A 25,839-nucleotide genomic window follows, 5' to 3' on the forward strand; every position below is an offset into this window, starting at 1 on the left:
TTCCAAAATGTCCTCATCCATGCTAATTTAACCAGAAACTAAGACTGAAGATGAACTGAGAGTGGAATTTAATTTTTGGCAGGAGTATCCCAAAGCAGCCACGCTATCTGCAGCATCCAACAGCCTTGGCATGGGATCAAGGTAATTCTTTCTGAGGGCATGTCTTTAAGATCACACTCTCTTTGAACGAGTGCTCTCAAACATCATTGAAGCCCTGCATCTGCCCAGTTTTATCCTGCTAAATCCTATGGGAGAACTTCAATGTTATTTTTAAATTCATATGTGTGTTGGTATAGAGAGGAATAATGGGAAGGAAGAGACTTTTTTTTTTTTTTTAAAAAAGCAACACATTAAAAGGCTCAAAAAGAGGTTGAACAAAGCAAATTTTGTTCTAGTAATAAGGGGACAACCTCGTCCCCCCTTACAAAACTTCTTTACCTACAGTCTCTCTCTCCGTTGACACCCACTAAAAATCTGGAATCCTGAATCCAACCTGGCTGCCGTCTAGATCTAACCACCAGTTTACAGTAAACACAAGGGGTAGCTGGCCAGTTTTTCTCATCAATCCTTGGCCCAACCACCAGTTTGTTGGTGGCTTATTGCAAATGCTATGCTGCTTCCTACCCTTGTGCCTCTGTTGAGCTGTGCCCGTGAACCATGCCTCCCTTTTTTTAATCCCCTCTGCCCCCTTTCACTCAAGAAGCCTCCCCATTCCCCACACTGTCCCTGGCCAGTTAGGTAACCCCTCTCCTCTACCGCCACTGATCTCCCACTAACTAAATACTACAATTATCTTCAGGGCAGCTGTGTTTTCCATCAGAGTATATGCTTTTCTGTTTTACCTTCGTACCAGTGCCTAATTCTAAAATGTACTGAAAATGTTTACTGGTTGAATGAATGAACACTTAGATTAAAAGTTAGATGGCATGTGCTATATTAAGCTCCCCATCTCTGAAAGTTTTCAAGTAAATCTGAATAGGTTAGGAGAATTCTCATACGGAATAGGAGCTACGATCTACTTATTCTTTCCATTTCCACTCACATTCTTAGTTGCCCAATTGACAGACTTTCATATAGCCCTTTATAATATGTAACAATAGGGATATATGACTTAATACTATGTATAACTAATTCTTATTCAAGACATGGCCTGTGGCTAACACAAAAGACTGCAAACAGCCAAAGCAATCCTGAGAAAGAACAAGGTGGTAGGCACACCCTTCCTGACTTTAAGCTATACTAGAAAGATACAGTCATCAAACAGCATGGTACTGGGATAAAAACAGACACTTAGACCAATGGGACAAAATCAGGAACTCAAAAATAAACCCAAGCACATAAGGTCAAATGACATTTGACAAGGGACCCAAGAATACTTCAGTCTATAAATGGTGCTCGGAAAACTGGATAATCACAGGTAAAAGAATTAATCTAGACCCTTATCTTATACTACTCACAAAAATTAGCTTGAAATGAATTCAAGACTTGAACAAAAGACCTGAAACCACAAAACTCCTAGAAGAAAACAGGAAGAAAGTTCCTCAACATGGGTCTTGGCAATGATTTCCTTTGATGGGACCTAAAGCACAAGCGAGAATAAGCAGGATAACATCAGAAAGCTTCTGCACAGCAAAAGAAACCATCAACAGAAGGAAGAGACGAGGAAAAATATTTGCAAACCATACATGTGGCAAGGGGTTAGTATCTAAAATATACAGGAAACTCATATAACTTCATAGTAAAAAAAAAAAAAACAACACCCAATAATTCAATTAAAAAGTGGGCAGAAGACCTGGGTTCAATCTCTGGATTGGGAAGATCCCCTGGAGAAGGGCATGACAACCCACTCCAGTATTCTTGCCTGGAGAATCCCCAGAGACAGAGGAACCTGGCAGGCTGCAGTCCATGGGGTCGCAGAGAGCAGGACACAACTGAGCGATAAGTAGAGCAGAGGATAAGTCAAACCAGGATGCTGCACGTCCTTAAACTCCTACAATGCTGCATGTCAGTTACATCTCAGAAAAACCAGGAAAAAAATCCCCCCAAGTGTGGCAGCATTTATGACTTACTGAACACATCTCCTCGCGGTTTCTGAGGGTCCGTGTGTATCCTGTTGTCAACCGTAATCTCTCTGGGCGCTGTGGTGGCGACTGGTGGCACGGTTGTCAGTCTGGTGGCCGGTCTTTCCGGGGCTGTTGCTGGCGGAGGTGTTCTGAGCTCCGTGGGTGGGGGCGGGGGTGGAGGGGGCGTAGGCTCTGGCACTGGCCTTGGTGTAGGCCTTGCTGTTGGCTTAGAAGCGGGCCTGTCGGTAACGACAGGAGGCATGTACGGTGTCTTCAGAGGCCACCTAGTGCTTCTGACGTCAGGAATCCAATTACTGTGTCCTCCATCGCCCTTTGAGATGGTACCGTTTCCCTTTGGTACATGAATAGGACCTGAAGGTTCAATCATTACTCTTGGAATATCTAGAAGAGTAAATATATTTCAATTAGTGCATAACCATCTCTCCTTAAAAAGAAAGATATCGAATTGTAAAAAACAAACCCATCAAAATACCTCATGCCAATGAGGCTTACTTTTTGCATTTAGATTATTCCCCTAATGTAAGTCACACTGTTTAAAAAAAAAAAGCAAATACTAATGTGTATATTAAAAAAAAATATATATATATATATATATACACACACACTCATAAACACATATCACATAAACATATCTGGTGGATGTATACAAGAATTATATTGTGTTTCTATAGTGAAATGTATTGAAACACAGTTAAGTATTTGTAAAGTAGAAAGAAACAAGAATCAATGAGATTTTTTTTAAATGCGGAGATATTCTAAAATTTTAAAGTATGAGAAATGTATATTTAGAGTCAATGTTAAATGCCCCCATGGTACATGTATAATTAGCAATATAAAATCATGTTTAGAATTGTCTAAAGACTAATACTTTTCTCTTCCACACTTTATATAAATTCAATTCACACAAACACATTCTCACGAAATGTTCTATTTATTGTTTTATATTTGATTTTCCTTCTCCTTTACTAATTTATACAATTGCTTTTTAGAAAAATGTCCAGAGATCATGAAAATCATCTGTGGAAACTTTGTCCTTGATTGTATTCACCAAAAGGAATTAATATTTAATCTTCTGTAATGATCTACTCCAGACTGGGGGTATAACTACATGACCACCCTTCAAAAATCCTTTAATCCTGATTTTATGCCCCATGGTCTTCAGTAAATATTTTACTACAGAAATTTTTAATTTATCTATTGCTGCATGAAATATATGCTAAATTGTGGCCTTTGATTTGTGAAACTTTCATTTTGGAGGGTATTTTTTTCCATGTTTATCTACTAACATAGCCATACTACAAATAGAATGTATAAAGTTTTAAAAAGTGAAACAGTTCTGAACATAGAGAAAATACAGAAATGCTTTTTTTATAGCAGAACTGGAGGCATAAACCAGAAGAATAAAAATGTACAAAATGTTCAGATTATCCCATCATTATAATTTAATGATAATGATAAATTTATTTCTGATTATAACATTTATTTCTGATTATAACAAAATCAAATTCTCAGGAAGGGCTCTAAAATGTCTTACCAGCTAAAGAGAAGCTATTGAGAGAGTTTAGTCAAGGAACTGAATGCTTTTTTAAGATTAGAATCTATCCTTGAGTCTTTAATTTTTTAAAACACCTGAGCAAGTGATTTTTATTTGTGGAAATCACAGACTAGTTTTACTAGCTATGAAAAACGATATTTCTTTGATAATTAATCTTGTTCCTTATCTTCTCTAGCAATGGCCTTTGTGTAACCCTGTATTTCCTGCTGGAATTCAGAGCTGAGAGAGAAGCATGACTCACACACACAATTCAGTCCATCGCCCTGGTATCCGTCTTTACATTTACACTTGTAGGACCCGTGTATGTTGTAACATCGCGCAAAGCTGCTGCACTGGTACTGCCCAAGGGAGCATTCATCTATATCTGCATCAGGAAGTAGAAAAAGAAGAGGTTTACTTAGGAGATAAATATGATGACTCACAAAAAATACATAGTTTCCAAAAAAAAAGGTCTCTTTTTTGCAATGTGAAGGTTCACGTAAAATCGCAGATAAAGGGAAGAAATAAAGTACATTTGCATCCAGAACTACCAGAGTTTGAATTTCACGTCTGCTTAATTTAATTGCCAGTAACCTCCTGTGCCCTTGACATCCCAGTCACCATCATAATTAAGAGATCTTTCCGCTCCAGAGGAAAAAACAACACAATGAAATGGTTGGGGTTTATTACCGTGACATTGGTATTTGCCTCCTATGTACATGAGGTCGAAGCCTTTATGACATTTGCAGATGTAACTCCCAAAAGTGTTCACACACTGCCTGTATCTGGGGCAGGAGGCTCTTCCAGTAGCACATTCATCAATGTCTAGAAACAGAAGCCAGCTGCATTTTAGGAAGAGCACCGCATGTTCAGGTGGAGTAGATTTTAAAATAAACAATTAACTGCCAACAGTTGCCTGATGTAGTGGCTCATCATAAATGTTATCCGGCTAGTTGCCCTGGCAGGCAACATAAATTCTGTATCTCCAAATTTCAATTCATTCTTCCAACCCAAGCTGTCCTCCTCTTGTACCACATCACAGGAGGCACTACACCTGTATCCCCCTGCGAGCTCGAACTAGAAACGTGAGTCATCCGTGACAACCCTATTTCCCTTAACCTCCAAATCATCGAGCCCAGCTGTTTCTTTCTCTGGTAAGTTCTGTGAACTCATTTACTCTGCGCTTCACCTACTGCCATGACCATAGTCCAAGCTCTCCCAGGATAGACTATTATAGGAGCCTCCAAACTGGCCTTTCCTCTGCCAATCTTACCCCCTCCAAAGCATTCCCACTCAATTGCCAACAAATGATTTTATTAAGACATAAGAGGGGTTCCCTGGTAGCTCAGATGGTAAAGAATCCGCCTGCAATGAGGGAGACCTGGGTTTGATCTCCTGGAGAACGGAATGTCTACCCACTCCAGTGTTCTTGCCTGAAGAATTCCATGGACAGAGGAGCCCGGCAGGTTACAGTCCATAGAGTCGCAAAGAGTTGGACATGACTGAGCGACTTTCACTCTCGAGACCTAAGAGGATTGTTACCAAGCTTCAAGCTCTCAACTCTTTCTACTTGATTTCTGAATCCATTCCTCACCATGTCTTTGGTGACCCTATAATAAACAGTCCTCACATCTCTCACTGGCTGTATCTTAAGCCATCACCCCTCATACTGTGAACTTAAGGCTATGGTCTTCTTTCTTTCCAAACCTCAAAGAAGTCAGCCTCTCTTTCACTGCAGTGCTAACATGCTCACCTGCTTGGCTGATTCTTCACATGGCCAGCAGTCCAGGGCCTTACTTTATGACTCTCTTGACCATTATTTTCTAAAACATATCCTTTCTGTTTTTCACTCTCTTAGTACCTCATATTAACAGTTGGTATTGTTTGTAATTTCACTGGATATTTCTTTCTTTTCTGTCTCTGCCATTAAAATATAGGTTTTGTAAGGATTAAAATCTGGTCTGTCCATTACAGCCTAGTACTTAACAGGATCTGGGATATAGAGAGTACTCAATAAATACCTCTCAAGACCCCAAACACCTCCATTCACTCAGTGCTTACTACATGCAGGGTACTATGAGGTTAACTTACTAGATGCTAAGCTCTTTGCATCCATGATCTCATTCAGTCCTCACAAGGGTTCCATGTGGCATTACTCCCATTTTAAAAATGAGAAGACTCAAGTTCAAAGAAAGGAAGTCTCTTACCTAAGGTTACATATCAAGTCTATGACAGAGCCAGGTTTGAAATTGAAGCCCACACTCTTATCTTTACCACCTTCCTAATTTACAGGGGAAAAAAATTGAATCCTTGAGCGCAGTACATGCAGTCTGGCCCTGTCTACCTGCTCAGCATCAACACTCACTGCCTCTTATATCCTAGAAATACTGAGCTTTTCTTGTTCTCTGAACACTGTGCTCCCTCTGAACTTCATTGCCTCTGCACATGTGGTTTCCTCTGCCTGAACCTTCCTCCTGTCCCTCGCAAGGTTTTCAGAGAGAGAGGAGGTCCCCCCCTGTGAGACACGTGATATCCTCTCAAAGGCAATTAATTACCTGATGTTATTTAACTGCCCTTTTCCCTTCCCTCCATCACATTTCATTTTCTTCCTTACCCTCAAGAGGCTGCTGACAGAGATGCTTGGTCTTACAACTCACCCACACAGGTCCTCCCATCAGGGGCCAGCTGGAGGCCAGGAGACGGGCACTTGCACCGGATTTGACCTTTGACAACATCACAGCCATACTGACAGTTTGCCATGGAGCATGTCAGGGCACCTGGAAAGACAGTGACTGTCTGACTCAGAGAGACAGAGAGCGTGCCTGGGACCTAAAATAACGGTCTTCTACTTATCCTGAAATCAGGGACACTGAATCAACAATGAAGATAAAACAGGCTTAATGCTCCAGCAATCTAAAAAAACCTCAAAAATAGGAGGAAGGACACAGAGACCTTCTTCCCTCAGAGATGATTAAGAAGTGAACCAGTTTTGTTAGTATCTGGGGAAGACCCTTAATGCATCTGAAGAACTAAAAGACAAATGTACAACTTAGAAAAATTATCTGGAAATTTTTCCAGTGGCCAAGCCAAATAGAAAATTGAGGTTATTTTTCCAGATTACTCATATTAAGTGCTGGTCTTAGCTAAAATATCCAAGTAAGTGTCTCAACCATCCCTTAAATGTCTCCAGGTACAGCACATTTCCCAGTGAGTTGTACAAGGATAGAGGATTCTAGCATCCCTCCCACTTGCTCATAAGCATAAACTCGCCTCACTGCAAAAAGTTCCATGGTAAATATGAAATGATAAATAAAATTAGCTAACCTTTTTATTTTATAAAATGCAATCCAATTAGAGATAGTTGATACCTACTGATAAGGAACTGATCTAGCTGATAGTTCAGTAAAAATAAAATTCAAATCATTAACTATTAGATATCCTATAACCACAACCTCAATTCAACATTCAGCCTGCAGAGAATTTTAGGCCATTGTCCATTTATAAAACACATCCAAATGATAGTAGGAAACATCATCCATTTCTTTCTTACAAAGACAAATGTGAAATCTACTTTTAAGTTATTATAAGCTTTTTTTAAATTTGAACTATGGTTTTTCAAGAAAAAAGTCATAACTTAGCCTTCAGACTATTATCAAGACATGTAAAACTGAAGTGAGTGGGTACTTATGGGTGGTTTATATCCAATAACCAGGCTGGGTGGATTCCCTACCAGCCAACAGTTTACTGTCCAGCCTTATGGAGAGCACAACAGTCCTCAAATGGTCACCGAGGTTCTTTTTCTACATGGAACAGTTCTAAAACCAGGTGGAAGACAGGGGGAAGTGTGCTAGGAATAACATCAGAAGACCATTTCCAAATCAGTTTGACGTTGGCACCCATGGTAAAAGAATGCTAGACATCTACAGCGGGCAGCTCTCATCCTGGTTTTCCACTCCTCAGGCACACATACAAACACGCGCTCACATCCTGCTTGGGAGGAGGCTTAGGAGGCTACTTTCACACACTCGCAGGGCGCAGCGTGCAGTCAAGCCCAGAGCGCTTATAAAGCAGTTAAGATTCTTGACATACTTGAGCAGGACCCATCCGGCATGAGCATGTATCCGCTGAGACAGTAGCACTTGTAGCTGCCGTAAGTGTTCATGCACCTGTACTTGCAGGGCCGCGGCTTCAGGCCACACTCGTTCAGGTCTGAAAAGAACGGGGTGGGAGCAGAGGGATGACAAAACCTCGACACCATGGCGAACCACTGCAAATGCTTCTCTATGCTGAAGAATGAAGGGAAAAAGTCAATCAAGCTACAGTAACCAGCTGTAAACATAAGACTGCTTGCTCACAGTGTCTTCATTTTAATGCTGGTCACATTAGAGCTGTGAAAAGTCTCCTATCAAAGGTGACTGGAAGCCTTATAACAATGGCAGGCTGTGTGAATTTCTGGGGCTTAAATAATCTAACGTGTGATCTCTGTTTACAGAGGACAGTTGAGGAGACTCTCCTCACTGACACATACATGGTTTATCATCCCTAGAAAGAGCAGTGCACACACCATCTATCTGACTTCAACATCCTCAAAATATCTGGGGTTATACTACTAGATTCACTCTACTTCAATTTCTTCTTGTCTCTGTTTAAAGAAGATACTATGTGAACCTATCTTAGTTTACAGAAAGTATACGGATTTTTAATATTAGACTCCTTTGACCTTCCTAAAGAAAGGCTACTCTTTTTTAAAAGGATAGAAGCTCAATGAATTAGAGTGATCACTGTTGAGGTTCCTCTTATTCACAGTCTATAAATTGATCTCAGATTAAAGAAGAAGCTTCATTCTCCTACTATAGTAAAGCATTCGAATTACAAAATAAACTTTAAAAAAGATCCTCCAACATTATTTTCATTCATTCTCCAGTTAGGAAGGGCATATAGAAATACAAATGGACAATACATAATAGACTATCATCCTGTATTTTAGGCTTACTGGTTTAAATATCAATATGAAGGGAGTTAATGAACTTCACGTGATACTTTTCCAGCCTCAAGTGAAAATAAATCTCATGACAAATATACACTGAAACACTAATGCCCCAAATACAGATTTCATTAAAAAGAAATATGACATGTTTATTTTGTCAGGACTGCCAGCAAAGGCACCTGATTAGCCTAATTTAATTATCTATTAATCCATGTCATCAAATTGGAAATATATCTAGTTACAAGTTGTTTTCAAACCTAACTAAATTTAAATCTGACCTGCTCATTTATTAAAAATCTATATATATTTATATATTTAATGTAACCAAGTACATTGTTTTTTAAAACCATCAAATAGTTATTTCATATAAAAATTTTAAAACTATTTTACCAACTTAAAACTATTTTGCAGACTTAGTCTTTTTTCTAACCTTAACAAAACTGTAAGCAGATCCCCAGCTGGGTGAAGCCTGGGGAGGTTACATAAGTAAACCAGATACCTTCATCATCTCCTATGCTTTCTTTATTTTTAAACTTCATACACTCTTGCCCAGTCAAGGATATTCAAAACAGAATCATAATTAAAATATTTTTCAAAAAATTTCCTCAAAGAAACTACTTTGCAAAAAATTGTTAAAAATTAGTAAAATTTTTAAATCAATGAGAGAAGACAGAAAGAAATTCATTCCACTTCTTATATTCTTATACCTTCTATTTCAATATTTATTAAAAATTAGAGTCAAAGTCTTTTCTCAAGTTCTAAGAGTTAATTATGATGCCTAATGTGTCCCTGAAGATTCACACCTCGCTTTGATAAATCCCTGACTGATATTATAGTAATAGTATTTAAATCTGAATATATTAAGAGAAAGGCTTTGTGATTTAAATATTCCTCTGTACTAAGCAGGAATAGATTAGTACAAGAAAAAAATAGAGTAAGACTGAATTCCATACCTCAAGAGAAGTATATTGATGGATATAAAACATGTCAATTAAGAACCCTTAGGTTTACTCTAAAAAAGCATCAGAAACTTCTGCGGGTTCCTGATGGGATTACCAGGCAGCTCGTATACAAGGCATATTTAAGCCAATGGAAATGTCTGCAGACACTATGGCCATGAACTAAAGCTGATGCCCCAGCGGAGGCCGCTCCAGTCTTGGTGAATAAAGTGCCCCTGAGGATGGCCATGAGGGTGGGTCTTTACAACTCAGACTGGGGTTGCTGGTGGTCTTCAATCAAAGTTACCTTTCCCTTCCCATAACAAAAAATACATTTAGGGGTTAAGAATCATAAAACTGAAAGGAAATGAAAAATCAGTAAGATATCATAATTCCTATAAAAAAGACCCAAACAAACCTGAGAATCACCTATGAAATGATATGGAAAATGAAATAAACATGGAGTATTTAGGGGGGCAAATATGGAGACACGTGTTGGCTATTTTACTGTTATTAAATCGACACATAAGCATCCAAATAGGCTGAAAGCAATTTGAGAAAGCTGCATTCTAACAGCTGGTGACAGGCTGGGTGACACCCCCTGACAGCTGGCCGCTGTCCATGTCCTCAATGACTGCCACCATCACCCCATCTGCCACACGAAAGTCTCTCCTAAAAATTTCCCACTGACCCTTACAAAACCACTGCAGAAATGACGAAATAGAATTCCACAATTATCCACGATTTTCAGTATTTACCAAATATTAGAACTCTAAGGCAGGGCGCTTCAAAAGATTAAAAGCATCTGGTGTCCTGTGATGAACTTCCTTTTCCTCAATATTCTTTATAGAGTTTCTAGTCTATGGTTACTATATTGTACTTTATTTCTGCCTGCAATGCAGGAGACTCGGGTTCAATCCCTGGATTGGGAAGATTCCCCGGAAAAGGAAATGGCTACCCCTCTAGTATTCTTGTCTGGATAATTCCATGGATAGAGGAGCCTGGCAGGCTACAGTCCATGGGGTCACAAACAGTAGGATATGACTGAGGAACTAATACCTTATTTTCTTATTGACCTTATAAAATTGAGTTGATGTTTCCTGCTTCCAAAATCTCTAGAGTACTAGGCCTTGTAACATTTTTATTACTATCAAATTAAGTCAGAAATTTGAAAATGACACTTCCAATTTATAGGAACGGCTCCTACAATAACTAGCAGATTATAAAGAACAGATTATAGCAGATTATAGCAGATAATAATTTATAGCAGATTATAAATTCCCCTTGATTGCATTTCTCAGATCACTCTTGGAAGCTGACAAAAGAATGTAGGAAAGAAAACTTGTGTCTTTATTTTAAATTTACTTAAATTTTGCTCTTTCTGTAGAAGTTTGTAATGTAATATACTTCGTAAGGAAAATCTATTATAAAAAAATGAATGACTTCTATCATGTACCTATCTTATCACATCAAGGACAGAACTTTACAATTAAACCACTTACATTCAAATACTCATATTGTTATATATACAATTCTTAAGGAGTGTCTATTACAGTCAGGAGTATATTTAAGCAAGTGGGTGAATTCAGGAGCTTGGATTGGGGGAGGGGGGAAGCGGGAAGGAGCTGGTCCAGGACAAAAACGCAAGCTGCATAGCATTATAATTACACTTCAGGAAGAAAAACGAATCAGAAATTTTATTAGCATGCAGACACTGAAAATTAGCTTGAAAATCTGGAAGAGATTCATTGAGTAAAATAATGCCATGGATTTTTAAGGAATATCATCTTTCATTCATTTAATGTAATTTGGACCTCTTTTTTCTTCCTTTGAGGCTTAAACTATGCAATGCCTCAGAAGTCTAATAAGTTTTTGCATTTTGTCTGACTCAAGTAGAGGTCACAGGGAAACAGACCTCAGTATGTCAACTGTCATAACTCTTAACCCTTAAATTTTCAGTGATTCTGAAATTCATCCTATTGCCCTAATTTCTCAATCCAAACCAAGTTCCCTATGAGCACAGGCAGTAATCAATAATTTAAATGAATTTAATTCAGTCATTCCAAGTTTTTAAATTTATGAGGGAGGAAAAAAAGTCTTTCAGAAATACTGTAAAGTTATACTGCCATTTAATTTTTCTACAAAACTTTCCAGCCTAATGAAGATGTTAATATTTTTAGTGTTTCTATTCTCACACCAGCCCTGCAGGTGAAAAGAACAGGAATTACTCTATTATTAATTGGTATGCTAAGATTTGCTCACAATTATAGAGCTACTTGGGACTTCCAAGGTGGTGCTAGTGGTAAAGAATCTGCCTGCCAATACAGGAGATCCAAGAGACCCTGGTTCAATCGCTGGGTCAGGAAGATCCCCTGGAGTAGGAAATGGCAGCCCCCTCCAATATTCTTGCTTGGGAAATATCATGGACAGAGGAGCCTGGAGGGTTAAGTCCATGGGACTGCAAAGAGTCAGACATGACTGAGCACGATGACAGAGCCTCCTAAGGCCTGTGCTGTAACCAGAACTCAGACTTTCTGGGTTCTGGTTATCACAAGAAAGTGAAAGTGAAGTCGCTCAGTCATGTCCTATTCTTCGCAACCCCATGGACTGCAGTCTACCAGGCTCCTCAGTCCATGAGATTTTTCAGGCAAGAGTACTGGAGTGGGTTGCCATTTCCTTCTCCAGGGCATCTTCCCAACCCAGGGATTGAACCCGGGTCTCCAGCATTGCGGGCAGATGCTTTATCATCTGAGACACCAGGGAAGCTGGTTCACCAGAAGAGGGAAGCTAACATATGGTCTGATTTCCAGGTGACCTAAAACTCTACACCCCAAATGTGGTGGTGGGGAGGAGGACTTGCACACTTCTCAAATCTATTCAGCCTAAGTCATCGAAACCCCAATCTCAGGTTCTGTGGAATTCCTGACTTCGCCTACGTAAGAAAACAGAAGCTACTTTGTCATCTGATTCTCCGAGAAACAGTTTGAAACTCAGAAGAGAAGAAAGGCAACGGGTACGTGAGGCAGGAAGGACAGCAGAGGCGCCAGGCTTTTCAGAGCACAGAGAGTCGGCACCAGGTGACAGTTCCTGCCACTCGCTTCGCATGCTCAGGACGCGGAGGGCTGGGCGCTCCTGGGCGGGCCTTCAGGGCCCCGGCCGGAAGTGACAGCACCGCAGGAAGCCGTGCAGGCGGGGGCAGGCCACCTGAGGTAACGCACGCTCACCCCTCGAAGGCGCGCCTGTGGCGTGATGATCCGGGGGCTGTAAAAGAGGCTGTTCACTGCCTTGGTCAAGAGGAGTTGGGTGGAGGTGCTCGTCTTCACACCAGGAAGAAGGTAACAAGAGTCAACTTTGAACTGATGTCATTTTAGCCCTAAAAATCTTGGCAAGTATACATTAAACAATTACATAAAGTTGGTGGAGTTCAAAAAGAATGCTTTAGATACTTGACAAAAACACGTTTCTAGTTCTTCTGACTTCTCTTCGTCAGTTTTAATTTCTGTGTTTCTTAAAATTTATCACTGCCATCTTGTTTCCGAAGAACACACAAACATTGTAAGTTAACAATCCACATCCTCATATCAACTTTTTTAAGCACACACACAAAAGAGATGGCCATTTTTAAAAAGATGATTTTAGTCATCAACGAAGAGAAAACTCAAAGATTATACAAAAATTGACTATAATCAACCTGCTCTGTTTAGGTACATCTAGGTCTTAAATGACCAACTTAATATCTTTTCCTATATTAGTATGTTGTACAACCGTTTAAAACCTTAACTTACATAATCATGCATAAACTTATGATCTGCATAAAGATCTCATTTAAATAAGTAACATGATAGACTACTGATGTATTCATTCAGGTGTAAGAATTAATGTCACATTTAGGTCACTTTTAATTAGAATATACGTAAGACACCCTGCCCAGACACAGATAGGATTGAGATATCAAGGGCTGGGGGAATAAAAGAATATACATTAGAAGCTTTCTGCAAAAAAAATGGTGTTGCCATTATTAGCTTACCAAAATATTATGAGTAGGTCCCAAAGTAGGCAATCACATCCTGTTTCAAGACTATCACATTATTAATAGCCAGTTAAATTTCCAAATTAAATGAATATTGGTTTCTGGGGTTGAAACCGCACGTCATTCAAAAAATAAAGCCTTCAGAAACTACCTTAATCTTAGTATTAAAACACTCCGACTATTGTGCTAAGGAAGGTAATCAATTTAGACCTAATTCGGAGAAGGCAATGGCACCCCACTCCGGTACTCTTGCCTGGAAAATCCCATGGACGGAGGAGCCTGGTAGGCTGCAGTCCATGGGGTCGCTAAGAGTCAGACATGACTGAGCGACTTCACTTTCACTTTTATGCATTGGAGAAGGAAATGGCAACCCACTCCAGTGTTCTTGCCTGGAGAATCCCAGGGACGGGGTCGCACAGAGTCGGACACAACTGAAGTGACTTAGCAGCAGTAGCATCTTACCAAAGTTTACTGTCTGGTTCCCTGGTACAAGATACCAATTCTTTTCTTGGGATAAGGAATTCAACATTTGAAACAAAAACCATGCCAAGAGATTAATAACTGATATTTATGAACTGTTTCTTCTGAAATTATTATACTGTAAAGCATGCTGTAAATTCAGCAGGATGTCTTTCATTCCTGAAAATATGCAATGATATGATACATTACATGCCCCAAATAATCCTCTAATGGGAAAGTTATAAAAACACTATTATCTATAATACTATCCTTTTTTGGCTGAGGAGAAAGGGGATTTGTATGGGTACAGAGGCTCAAGGTGGGTGGAAGGGGTGATAATCTTCATGAATAAAATTACCAGAGAAAGTAAGCTGGAAAAAAAAATTCTTGCCAGAGTTCAGATTAGAATGAATATGGTCACATCCACGCCTACAATTTTCTATGTGATCTGGCTATGGCAAATCCAGAGAGTGACCCAGAGGGAAGCACAAGCCATGACCAGCAGGTTCACACTAATCTTGTGCCAAGGCTTCTAAATTAGGCCAGTACCAAAGTGGGCCAGCCCTGCTCTTCTGCCCCGGCAGCTCTGAAAGCCTCATTAAGTGCCTGTCATCCGTTCAAGCTGTTCACTCAGCTGTTCAAGCAAGTCGCCAGGGGTGCGTTCTTAAAGTACACAGCTCATAACAATTTTTAGTGGATATAAATTTTGCCCTATACCAAAACCTACTTTTAATCAAATGCTAATTTCCAGTTCTGTGGAAATTTATCTCAAGTCTAACTCTTCTTAACATTTCTCTCCTCAAGAAAAAAGAAACCAGGGAATTCCCTGGTGGTCTACTGGTTAGGACTCTGTGTTTCCATTGCAAGAGGCACGGGTTTGATCCCTGGTCAGGGAACTAAGATCCTACATGCCTTATGATGTGGCCGAAAAATAAACAAAAATACCCTGGGTTTAAAAAAAAAAAAAAAACCTGCTTGATTTCTCATATCTATGAGGAATGTTTTCCATTTTATTAAAACGTATGGTCTGGATAAAATCAGTCTAAGTTAATTTGTTACGTAGCAGATATAGACACTTAGTTCTAATATTTAACAACATTTCTGGGGCTCTCTGGTCTCCACCGGGATCACTGCGACAGCCTCTCTGACCCTGACAAACAGTCCACAGATGCAAAGCATAAAGAGCTATACCAAACAACTCCAGGGAACTCTTTCAGTTCCCATGGTGTTAGGACCAAGGACCATGATATTAAACAGTCACTAAGCAAATATTTCATGTGCACTTATCACGTGCAAATCATTTTGATAAAAATTTTCAGGAACTAAGAAATCAGAGGGACCCCACAAATGGTTCCTGCTCTCAAAGAATGTAACTTGCCACAATTGCTTATATGGTTAAGAAAGGAAAAGAGAGATGATCAAAACACGTAGGTTTACTGTGGACTCAAGTTTTATATTCAGGATTTAACTTGAAATTACATTTTCAGTGGGGCTCACTATTTTTGCAGGTGTAAAATCCCACTTTGCCACTGATAAAATCCTCTCCCCCCGCCAACTATATTTAGTTTGGGAAGGCAAGATTTCAACTCGGTATATTTCAATTTTTCTTAAGAGAAACGGGTATTATTTCAGGGAAAGGTACACAGTAAACTAGTTTTCTGAAAATCAGAGTTCCCCAGAGATGGATCCGTGTTCCAATGATAGTTTTAGTGTCTCTGAATCATATTAAAGTTGCTGTAGCTCCTGCAAATAAATTCAAATGAATTTCTCTGCAACCTCAACAGTGGCTTCTTTTAATACTCTTCTTTGTATACATTCCTGGCATGAGGATAACGTTTCATGGTGCTGACATATTAATGAAACCTTCGAAGCTTTATGTTCAGCACTTTAAAAAAAGAAGCATGCTGGTATACTCTAAGATGGACACTGACAACTCAATAATCAGAACTGAACATGCTGCTACTTGAGAACTTACACTGGAGAGGAAAAATTAAATGGGTTCTTAAAATCAAATGGGTTTAAAAACATGTCACATTTCACTAACATGGATTTCATCTGGTAGTTCAGGAACAATTACCCATACCTTCAAATTTCAGTGGGCCTGATTCTTGTGAAAACTATGTCTATAAATCACAAGTTTACATGACACGCTTCAAGGAACATCAGATGCTGAAGAACAAGAATATTTCAACAGGACCATTTCTGTATCAGATGAGGTCAACTAAGTATCTATGGGACAATTAGACCCTATACAAACTGTTTCATTTGACATTTAAAATGCTAGGAAATATTACTGTAAGGAATAAATGAAAAATTTTACTCTTTTTAGTTTTGAATCTTTCTAGTGAAATCTAACCCTATCTTTTCTTTACATCTGTTTTTAGCTCCGAATGGTAGAAGGGTTTTGGTTGAAATTAATTAAACAGACAAGCCTTGACAGCCTTGCAATGCAGCGAATCAGAGGATCACATTTCCAATGTTCTCTCCATCCAAAACTACACTGGTAGAAAGAACATGCGTTACATAGACAACAGCTCTAAGTTGACATAGATCTTTTACCAACTAATTTTGTGAACTTGGACAAAACACTGAGTATATACAATGTCTTGTCAAGTGAAAAATGAAATATTACTTATAGCTTAATTGTAATAAATAAAATTCTACCTCCTAATGCTTTTGTAGTGATAAAAACAGGTAACATATGCAAAATACCTTAGCATCATGAAGACTAAATAAAGATTTACTTTTATAAGCAACTGACACCAAATTAAAAATAACTTGTTAGGCTAATCAAAATCGTAATTTCTCAGAGGAACCTTACAAACTGGTCAAAAGTTGAAGGGAATTGAATCACAAAGGTTAAAGAGCTCAGAGTTGGAAGGGACCTCAAAGTTTCAAGCCAAACCTCCTACTTGACTGAGTATCAAAGTGTTTTCATCTCAGAGAGTTCCAAAGAGGCTAACAGTTTGCTAAAGTTTTCCAAATAGTGGGAGACCAAGGAGGAGCAGACGTGAGGCTTCTACTGACTCAGTCATTTTCTTTTTCAAAATGTATTTTCATAATTAATAGTGAATGAAAGGATGAAATTCGTTACCTGCCCCACAATTAAGTAATTTAGCAAGATTTATCATTATTAGATTTTTATCTTTCAGCGAAATGACTCTCATATGTTTGGGGACAATGGTCATGGAAAAGTGGTCTGCATGAGAACTTAAGTTTCTATATCAGGTAGGGGCAGAGAGGGTTTATGATTGTTTACTTTTCACAGTTTCCCTACCTTGATTGCAGGTCTTCCCGGCATATCCAGGATGACACTTGCACTTGTTTGGCCCGACACATTCACCATGTTTGCACTGTGGCTGGCACACAGCTGTGGAAAGAGGGTATCATGCATTATTTCTAGTTCAGCAGCACGTCAACCATGTATAATCTGTCATGTATTAGTCTGATTATCAAAGAAAAAACTAAGAACTTACAACACAGTGAGCAGTAAGCACTGTCTAGACCACACAATCACACACATGTATTTTGTGTGTGTGTGTGTATTGCTTATATGCGTATTGCTTGGGGCTGGAAATTTTGCTAAACTTGAGGACAATATTCAAATAGCCAAAAAAGAAGAAAAACTGGAAAACTATATATAAATACAACTGATCTTTGTCAATGGTTATCACTTTACAATAACCTGCACCCATAATTTCAAAATGATTTTCTCAAATATGATTCAAAACATAGTTCTCAATCCAAAGATACTAGTTAAAAATGAACCCTAGATAAATTTCCAATTAAATAACAAATATTTTATTGGAAATGATATTTCCAAGTATAAAATGGTTCAAAATGAATTAGAAACTAAAACTCAGTATTTTGGAAACTTCAACGTAAGTATACTTCTGTCATTTTGCTCTTCCTTAAGTTATATCATAATTGCTCATCAATCTATAATAGGCTTCCTATAGCTTATCATAGAAAAGAGGAAGTTCCATTTTACATTGCCAATCTTCCATCAGCTGAGTTTGTCATCATTCAGGACCCCAAAACGCTCTAAACCATCGATCAGATATTTTCATAGTCTTCAATTCCTGCCAAGATACTGATAAGAATTTATTCTGTTTACACAGTAATTCTCAGCTGGGGCTATTTTGCTGTCTATGGGGCATTCAGCACAAATGAAGATATTTTTTATAGTCACACTGGGAAGAGGGTTCCACTAGCATCTAATGAGTATATAGTGATGCTGCTAAACATCCTTCAATGCTCAGATAATTCCCCACAAAAAAAAGTATCCAGCTCCAAGTGTGATGGTACCAGATTGAGAAATTTTGCTTTATACCAAATATGTATATAGTGCTACACCAGATCTTAAAATAGAAGAAAAATCATTGTATAGTGTGGTCACTGGTCTCAAAGAGCTTACAATCTAGACACAAAGACAAAGAAATCATGTTTTTAATTCAAGGTAACATTTATGAGCAAAAATGGTGGCACACGTGGGATTTGTGAAGAAATCATCACATATCCATATAGAGTTGTACAGAAAGCCTCGAAGAGGAGGTCTTGAGGTGGATCTTGAAGCCAGGTAGACAGAGAAGACAGTGGACCATCCAAGGTTGAAGAATTATACAGCAAAACGGGCCTCATTGATTTAGAGGAGGCTTATCAAGCCAAAGAGATGGGCAAACACTAGGGGAAGAATAAGAGGTAGACAATCATAGGTGAGTGGTACCAGATCATGATGTTCCCTAAATTTCAGACTGAGGAATATGCACTTTGTGTACAACAAGTGAACACTTCATCATTATCTTTAGGAGAATTACCTGATAAAAATAACCTGGGAATATTAGCATGGTGGTGATATGCAGGATGAACTGGAGTCTGACATGCAGATAAAATGATCTATGTTTGTTGACAGGATGGGCTTCACTAACCCCTAAGTGAAGAGCAAATAGGTCTTAAAGACCAAGGGGAGGGGTGTCAACAGTGACCCTGTCTCCAATACCTGACACCTGCTCCCTTCCATATCAGCCCACACTTTTCTCCATCCTGGGAGATGCTCCCATTTTTGGACAATTCTCAAACATCATCTCCTTCAAAACACTAACACTCCTATGAAACTGTTCTGCATTTTATCTTTGGTGTTTTCTGAAAACACTTCCTCATGTGACTCACCAACCCTCCCTTTGCTGAACATGCCACAGGCTTCTTTGCCAATCTTACTTTTACACCTTTTTTGCCTGTGTTACTCATCCCAAATGAACTCTGCACCATGACTAATTCTTACTGCTGCTCCATAGGTATTTACTGTAAAAGCTTGCAGAAAGAAATGATGAGCAGAGAGTCAAGCATAAGTGGTAGAGAAATGCACAGAGTCAAGCATAAGTGGTAGAGAAATGCACAGGGGAAATTAACAAAAATCTGATTTTAGATATAGCATGACATTCAACAGAAAGCAGTGAGAAGACATGAACTATCTAGGAGGTCCTTCCAACATTATGCTTCAGTCAACTGTATAGCTGGTAGATGGTTTATATGCAGTTTTAAAAAGAAGTCCCAGAAACAAGCTATCCTTTATGTAAGTTCCAGGCCCAATAAAGAAACGCAAGTTAAAACATTTTTTTTAATTTAAAGGAAAGATGTTCCATAAATCTTAACAATTATATATGAATACAACCCGAATTGTTACCACAGACACATCCCAAGTGCCATACTGAAAAAAAAAGATTAGTAAATGAAAAAAAATTAGTAAATCAACTAGACTGGAATAAAATAAATTTTTAAAAAAGAAGAAGGGGGAAAAAAGGAAACACCTCAAAATAATTAAATGCAAGTCAAGGTAAAAACCTCCCCAAATAACTGGATTTTGAAAATATCTCTAAAACATGAAAAATAAATTTAGAAAGTAGCGCATGAAAAAGTTTATCAAACAATTACATATGAGGCACCCAGGCTATGTTGCCTTTTGACCCACTGACCAGCCTAAAGTCCATCCATTTATAGTACTTACAGGTGCTTTTCAGAAATAAAGGTTTTTATTGTCCCCTTCCTTCTCCATTGTTTGTTCTGAGTGGAGTGCCCTAATCTCGGGCACATCAAATGCCCTCATTCCAAGAGGCCCAGACTGTTAATGTTTCCTGCATGTTTAGGGAGCCAGTATTTTCAAACAAACTGCTATTTACACTTCTACCTAACAGACTATTCACTGAAGTAACTGACAACCTATATATTAGTCAACAGCTATTAAACAGACTAGGATACTCACAATTTGATGTATCTCTTTTTTTGCCTTACAAAAAGAACACCCTGATTGCACAAAAAGACTTTCTTCTAAGTTATCCTGCTAGCGTTAGGTCTGAAATGGAATTCAATACACACGTACTAAATATTGAGTAGATGCAATTATTCTACTAGGCAACTGAGGGGGAAGAGGGGATCACAAAGGATATGAAAACTAACTTTGAAATTTTAATATGTTGGCTGAAAGTTAACAAGAGCTGTGACAGATGAGATGAACGGTGGGGGGAGGGGCAGAGGGGAACCGCGACTGTGGTCCTAGAAAGGCTTCCTGCAGGAAATGTGATCTGAGCAACACCTGAGAGGGAAGCAGAGGCAGCTGAGACAGGAGACAAAGCCATTCAGAATGCGAGCAAACGCTGAGGGAAGGACAATGAAGGGCGTTCTCAGGAAGCAGCAAGGCTCTGTGGGGCCACACGGTGTAAAGTGCTTAGAACAGCAGATGGGAGCAAAAGACGAGTTGGTATAAGTCATCAAAGGCACTGGTGGCAGAAATTGCTAGGTTGTTACTAGTATTTGTTTTTCCCTTCTTCTTTAAAATAGAGTGACTTTTTTTTTTTGGAGTAGGCGATGAGTTTATTGTTTAGTCGATGTCGTGTCTGACTCTTTCATGACCCCATGGACTGTAGCCCACCAGGCTCCTCTGTCCATGGGATTCTCCAGACAAGAATACTGGAGTGGGTTGCCATTTCCTTCTCCAGGGACTCTTCCTGACCCAGGCAGGGATCAAACCTGCGTCTCTTGCTCTCCAGCTTTGGCAAGCAGATTCTTTACCACGGAGCCACCAGAGAAGTCCTAAGTAATGAGTTAGCAATAGACAATTGTATTCCCTATCCTCCCTGACATATTTAGGTAGTCAAGTGACTAAATTCTGGTCAGCAGAAATTATTGGGTGCAGCTTTTGGAACTTGAAAGCTACCTTAAAAGGTGACTGATTAGTGTATCCTCTGTCTTCTTGCCTGGAATATAGAAGTCATGGCTGAGCTACAATGGCTACTACGTGATTACGGGATGAATCTTGAAAACGGAAAAGAGGCTGAACTAGAAGTCACAGTATTAACCCTAAGTGGCCATTCTAGCCTTTCAGGACACTGGTCTTTGTGTCAGTGCTATTTGCAGCCAAGTACAATTACAATACAGGATAATTACAAGTAGTACCTGACTATTCTTGAGCCCAAGGCTGTGGAATCTGGACTAAATCTGTGTTTACCATCAAGCCAGCAGATGCTGGATACACACCAAGGACAGAACTGTTATGACTGAATCTTAGTCAAGAAACACAACTTGTCAAGTTATCTTAAACCTACAATATCATATCCTTTACAAGTATCTAAAGAACTTCACTGCTACATCTAAAAATCAGACGAGAAAACACAGATCCACCTTGAGATTACAGAAAAATGCTTCCCAACTTCTGTGTCAACAGACCCACCTTTTGACAACCCATTTCACGGTAATGTGAGTTCTCAGTGGTCAGCACACACCAACCTTCACAACTCGCTGTGAACAGCAGGTCAAGGAAAAAAAAAGTAAGTGGACTATTTTTTTTTAGCAGTCTATTTCAGAATGATCTTCTCAAAACAACAAATATAGATGAGACACTGACTTAGAGGAAACACTGTATATGCTGTTACTAAAGATTAATCAGAAGTCAGCGCGGTTTCTCTGAGCTTCCTGTGGATCAGGGACAAGGAGTCTGGGCCACATTTGGTCTATGACGACCACTGGCATCCACATATGATTCAGCAGCTCAAGAAACCAAATTCAGGTGAGGATCACAGGTAGTCAGTGCATGACAGATTCTTTTCCCCGCAAAATCAGATGTTGGAATTAAGGTCAAATGGGCATATCACACTCAAAATTTACTCTGTAACATTCCTACAACACAATCTCCAAAGTGCGCTTAAAATAACCCCTAAACCATTACTTGAACTAAAGAAACAAGTCTCAACTGGCAAAGCAAACATAGTTCTTTAATGGCACATGTTCCTGTTTGACTGCACTCTAAGATTTTCCTCTTAAAAATTCATCCTAACTGATGTAACTGGGGTTCAGAGAGTTGGACAATGTTTTCTGACCCTAAGTTAGACAATGTTATCAAATAAGATAGAGGAAATCAAACTCCCACATCAGTTCTATATAATATCTTATGTAATCTAATCACAGTTGGGAGTCAAGTGCCAACATTTGTTTAAAAAAAAAAATGAACATCCTGAGTTGCCCAAGTAGATGTTGGTTCTGGAGAGCGGCAAGGGAAAAGCCAACTCAACCTCAGGTGTTGTTGTAACTGGAGAAGTACTTTCTTAACGTAAATAAGATTGTCTTCTGAATCTTAAAAATCACTTGTAATCTTCCTTTTCTGTATCATGCTGTAACTTGAGAAGTATTGTCTTAATGTAGATAAGATTGTCTTTCAAATCCTAAGAATCACTTGTAATTTTTGCAGTCTCCATCATGTTGCTATTCAAACATGGCACCATTAAAAGCAGAACAAAGAAACTGCTCTCCAGGGTGTGTGATTTGAAAACAACGATGACATAAAGTATGCAAGAGCAGGGCAGAAGGATGTATGGATACAAAACTGGGACATTTCCTAGAGTGCTCATGACACCTAACAAGCTTCACAGAACTCAGATATGGATACACTCATTTTAAGGAAAGAGGAACATAAAATGAGGATTATCTTTTTCAAAGAGCAACTGGCCTTGGAAGAGAGAGAGTTGCTAAAAGAGGCATTAAGGAAGCCATTGCTGTGTTAATGGGAGCTGGAAGGAATGGAGGCAGAATTTCAGACGGCTCCACTGAAAAGGACCTTGAGCTTCCTTTATCATAGGTCCCACAAACCCAGAGAGAGGAAACCTATGGATCCCAAGATCTCCAGAGGAAAACAACCCTCCAGCCTCCTAATATCCTGTATTCTAGTGTTGAATATCCTATTTTCAAATCTAAATCCCTTCTGTCGTAAAAACTGGAGTAAAAGTGCCTCTGATTGTTATCATTATTAAAAAAACTATCTTTTAAATGATCTCATGAATACAGAACGCAAAACCACTTTATATGACTGATTAAATTTACCCTCACAATATCCATATAAGGCAAGAGAGAGACAGACATTATCCGTATTTTACCAGCAGACAAGCAAAAGGACAGAAAGTTAAGTGATTTGCCCGATTTCAGAAAAAATTTCTTATAATCTTCTAATTCTTTTGGTATTCAGAAAAACTCCAGAAACCTAGCTTTTTGAGTGGATTTGGAAGAGAGGAGAGTGAGGTTATAGTGAAAATACTAACCAGGGAAGGATGAGAGGGACAGAGAATATCAAAGGTAATTAAAGGCATAAAAGTACTTAGCAAGGCATAAAACTTCTAGGAAGAAGTCACAGTTAGCAATACAATCTATAATTTGAGAAAATTAAAGTAACCCTGCCAGAATATTTCTACATAAAATTATCTTTTTACTTCACTGCTTGTTAGGTACAGAAGCCAGATTCTGAATCACTAATGAAGTATATAGAATTGTTATCTCTTCTGATATATTATTATATCAATCAATGATTTTTTTTGCTCTCACATTTTATGAAACATTATTTTCATTAAGAACTTAAACTAATCATAAACTACAGTCAAATATTAAGTCAATCAGCTGATAATTTAGAGTACGAAGTTAAAATAAATAAGGATTTCTGTTCTACATAATGTTAATTTTCCAAGAGCTGTCTGGTTCATTTATTTTTGTCTTTGGGGGAACATCCAATTCAAATTTCTCAAGTGTCTACTTAATCTCTATTTAACTTTTAATTCCTGAAGTAGACCAAAGAAAATAAGTGCCTGCATCTTTGAATCTCAAACCAACTTTTATGGACTATAATTAAGCACTATCCATTTTCACTTAAGGAATCTTCTGAAAAGCACTGTCATTTATGGTTTACTTGAAATTTCAACTTTTTTCTGTTTTCATTGTAGTAGAACACTGAAACTTAGATTAATGCTAAATGAGACTTTAAGAACATTTCATAAAGTGTTATTACCTATCTGGAAGTATGAAGTAGATTTGGGGGAGGTTTTCTTTAAGTAGGGTTAACAGTAGCAATGAGCACACAAAACATCCATATCTTTGTTTCCAAATACCATTCCACAATAAAATCAGGGCTAAGCAGAGAGGCTGGACTATTTTGCTGTGACAAAAAGCAAAGACATATTCAAAAAATTAGGGAAACAAGTGAAGACACAGGAGCTATTTGGAAGTATTCCCACTGGACAAGTTTGGCATAATTTGAGCACCAAGAAGAATAAGGGTGGTAACTGATAACAGCTGAATAATAAAAGAATCCATGGGTCCAGAGTGATTCTAAAAAGAACAGAGCTCCTCTTTACAGAATGCCAGCAAACATGTAGAAGGAATGACAGAATCTGAAAAAATAATTTCACAACCACGATTGAAATAATTTGAGTAAAAATTATCCATAGATGTTAAAGCTTTCACTGGGTGAAATTCTGTTAGGGAACAGAATATTCAAAGAGTTTCAATGTATCACCCCATAGGCTACTTACTAATTACAAAGAGAAGGTGCCTTTCAGGGGAAAAATCTGGTAGACTTCTTAATCAAGTGATCAAACTTAGCACCACCAATTATAGAACAAACTGACATTATGTGCAATGGGAATGTCACAATACATGATCACCTACGTAATATTTTTGCCAAAAAAAGTTTAAAGTGAAGTGAAGTCGCTCAATCATGTCCGACTCTTTGCAACCCCATGGACTATAGCCTACCAGGCTCCCCTGTCCATAGGATTTTCCAGGCAATAGTACTGGAGTGGATTGCCATTTCCTTCTCCAGGGGATCTTCCTGACCCAGGGATCGAACCCGGGTCTCCTACATTGTAGACAGACGCTTTACCGTCTGAGCCACCAGGGAAGTCTATATGATGAGGAAACTTAAAATTCAGATCTACAAAAAAGTAGGTCTAGAAGTGTTCTAAGGAATGTCATCTAAATGAAACACCTATGATTGGCTCTGGATCCAAAAAATCCATAAAAATCATTTGGAGATAATTTGGGAAATCTAATCATGGACTGTTTGCTACATAATATTATTGTACCTATGTTAAATTTAAGTGTGACATGGCATGCATGCTAAAGTATGTAAGTACAAGGAGCCATTATATCTAAGCTACCTTCAAATGGCTCACTAGTTGTGTGTGTGTGTGTGTGTGTGCGCGCGTGCAGATGAGAAGGGGGGCAGGGGTGGGGAGAGAGAAAGAGAGGGGGAGGAGTGGATGTCGCATCGCTGCACATGTGTAATATGTTCACAGCTGTACATGAAAAGTACACCGCTATTTACTGTTGCTACACTTTCAACTCCTGTGTGGATTTGAAAGTTTTCTAGTACAAAAATGGGAAAATATGTATAAACACAAGTAGGCTAATATGCATACCTTGACAAATATTACTTAATCACTCTGACAAATATTTCTTAACTTGTGAGCTGCAGTTTACTCAGGGCACTCTAGAGA

General features: G+C 38.7%; 1 protein-coding gene across 4 annotated transcripts in view; it reads right to left on the reverse strand.

The window, feature by feature from the left end:
• The window catches only part of NPNT (nephronectin), a 76,027-nt gene that overhangs the window by 24,024 nt on the left and 26,164 nt on the right, over nt 1-25,839 (reverse strand). For 3 of the 4 annotated variants that reach the window (XM_065907300.1, XM_065907298.1, XM_065907299.1), the window contains 6 exons: nt 17,310-17,402; nt 7,708-7,827; nt 6,276-6,395; nt 4,309-4,443; nt 3,881-4,003; nt 2,070-2,465 (listed from right to left, as the gene is read on the reverse strand). In XM_065907300.1, the coding sequence (XP_065763372.1) occupies nt 2,070-2,465; nt 3,881-4,003; nt 4,309-4,443; nt 6,276-6,395; nt 7,708-7,827; nt 17,310-17,402 (987 nt within the window). Of the gene's footprint in view, nt 1-2,069; nt 2,466-3,880; nt 4,004-4,308; nt 4,444-6,275; nt 6,396-7,707; nt 7,828-12,767; nt 12,861-17,309; nt 17,403-25,839 lie in introns of all 4 variants that reach the window. The other variant, XM_065907301.1, reaches the window with a different exon arrangement.

This window comes from Muntiacus reevesi, chromosome 16 (genome assembly GCF_963930625.1).
Source record: "Muntiacus reevesi chromosome 16, mMunRee1.1, whole genome shotgun sequence".
In the NCBI taxonomy this organism is placed as follows: Eukaryota; Metazoa; Chordata; class Mammalia; order Artiodactyla; family Cervidae; genus Muntiacus; species Muntiacus reevesi.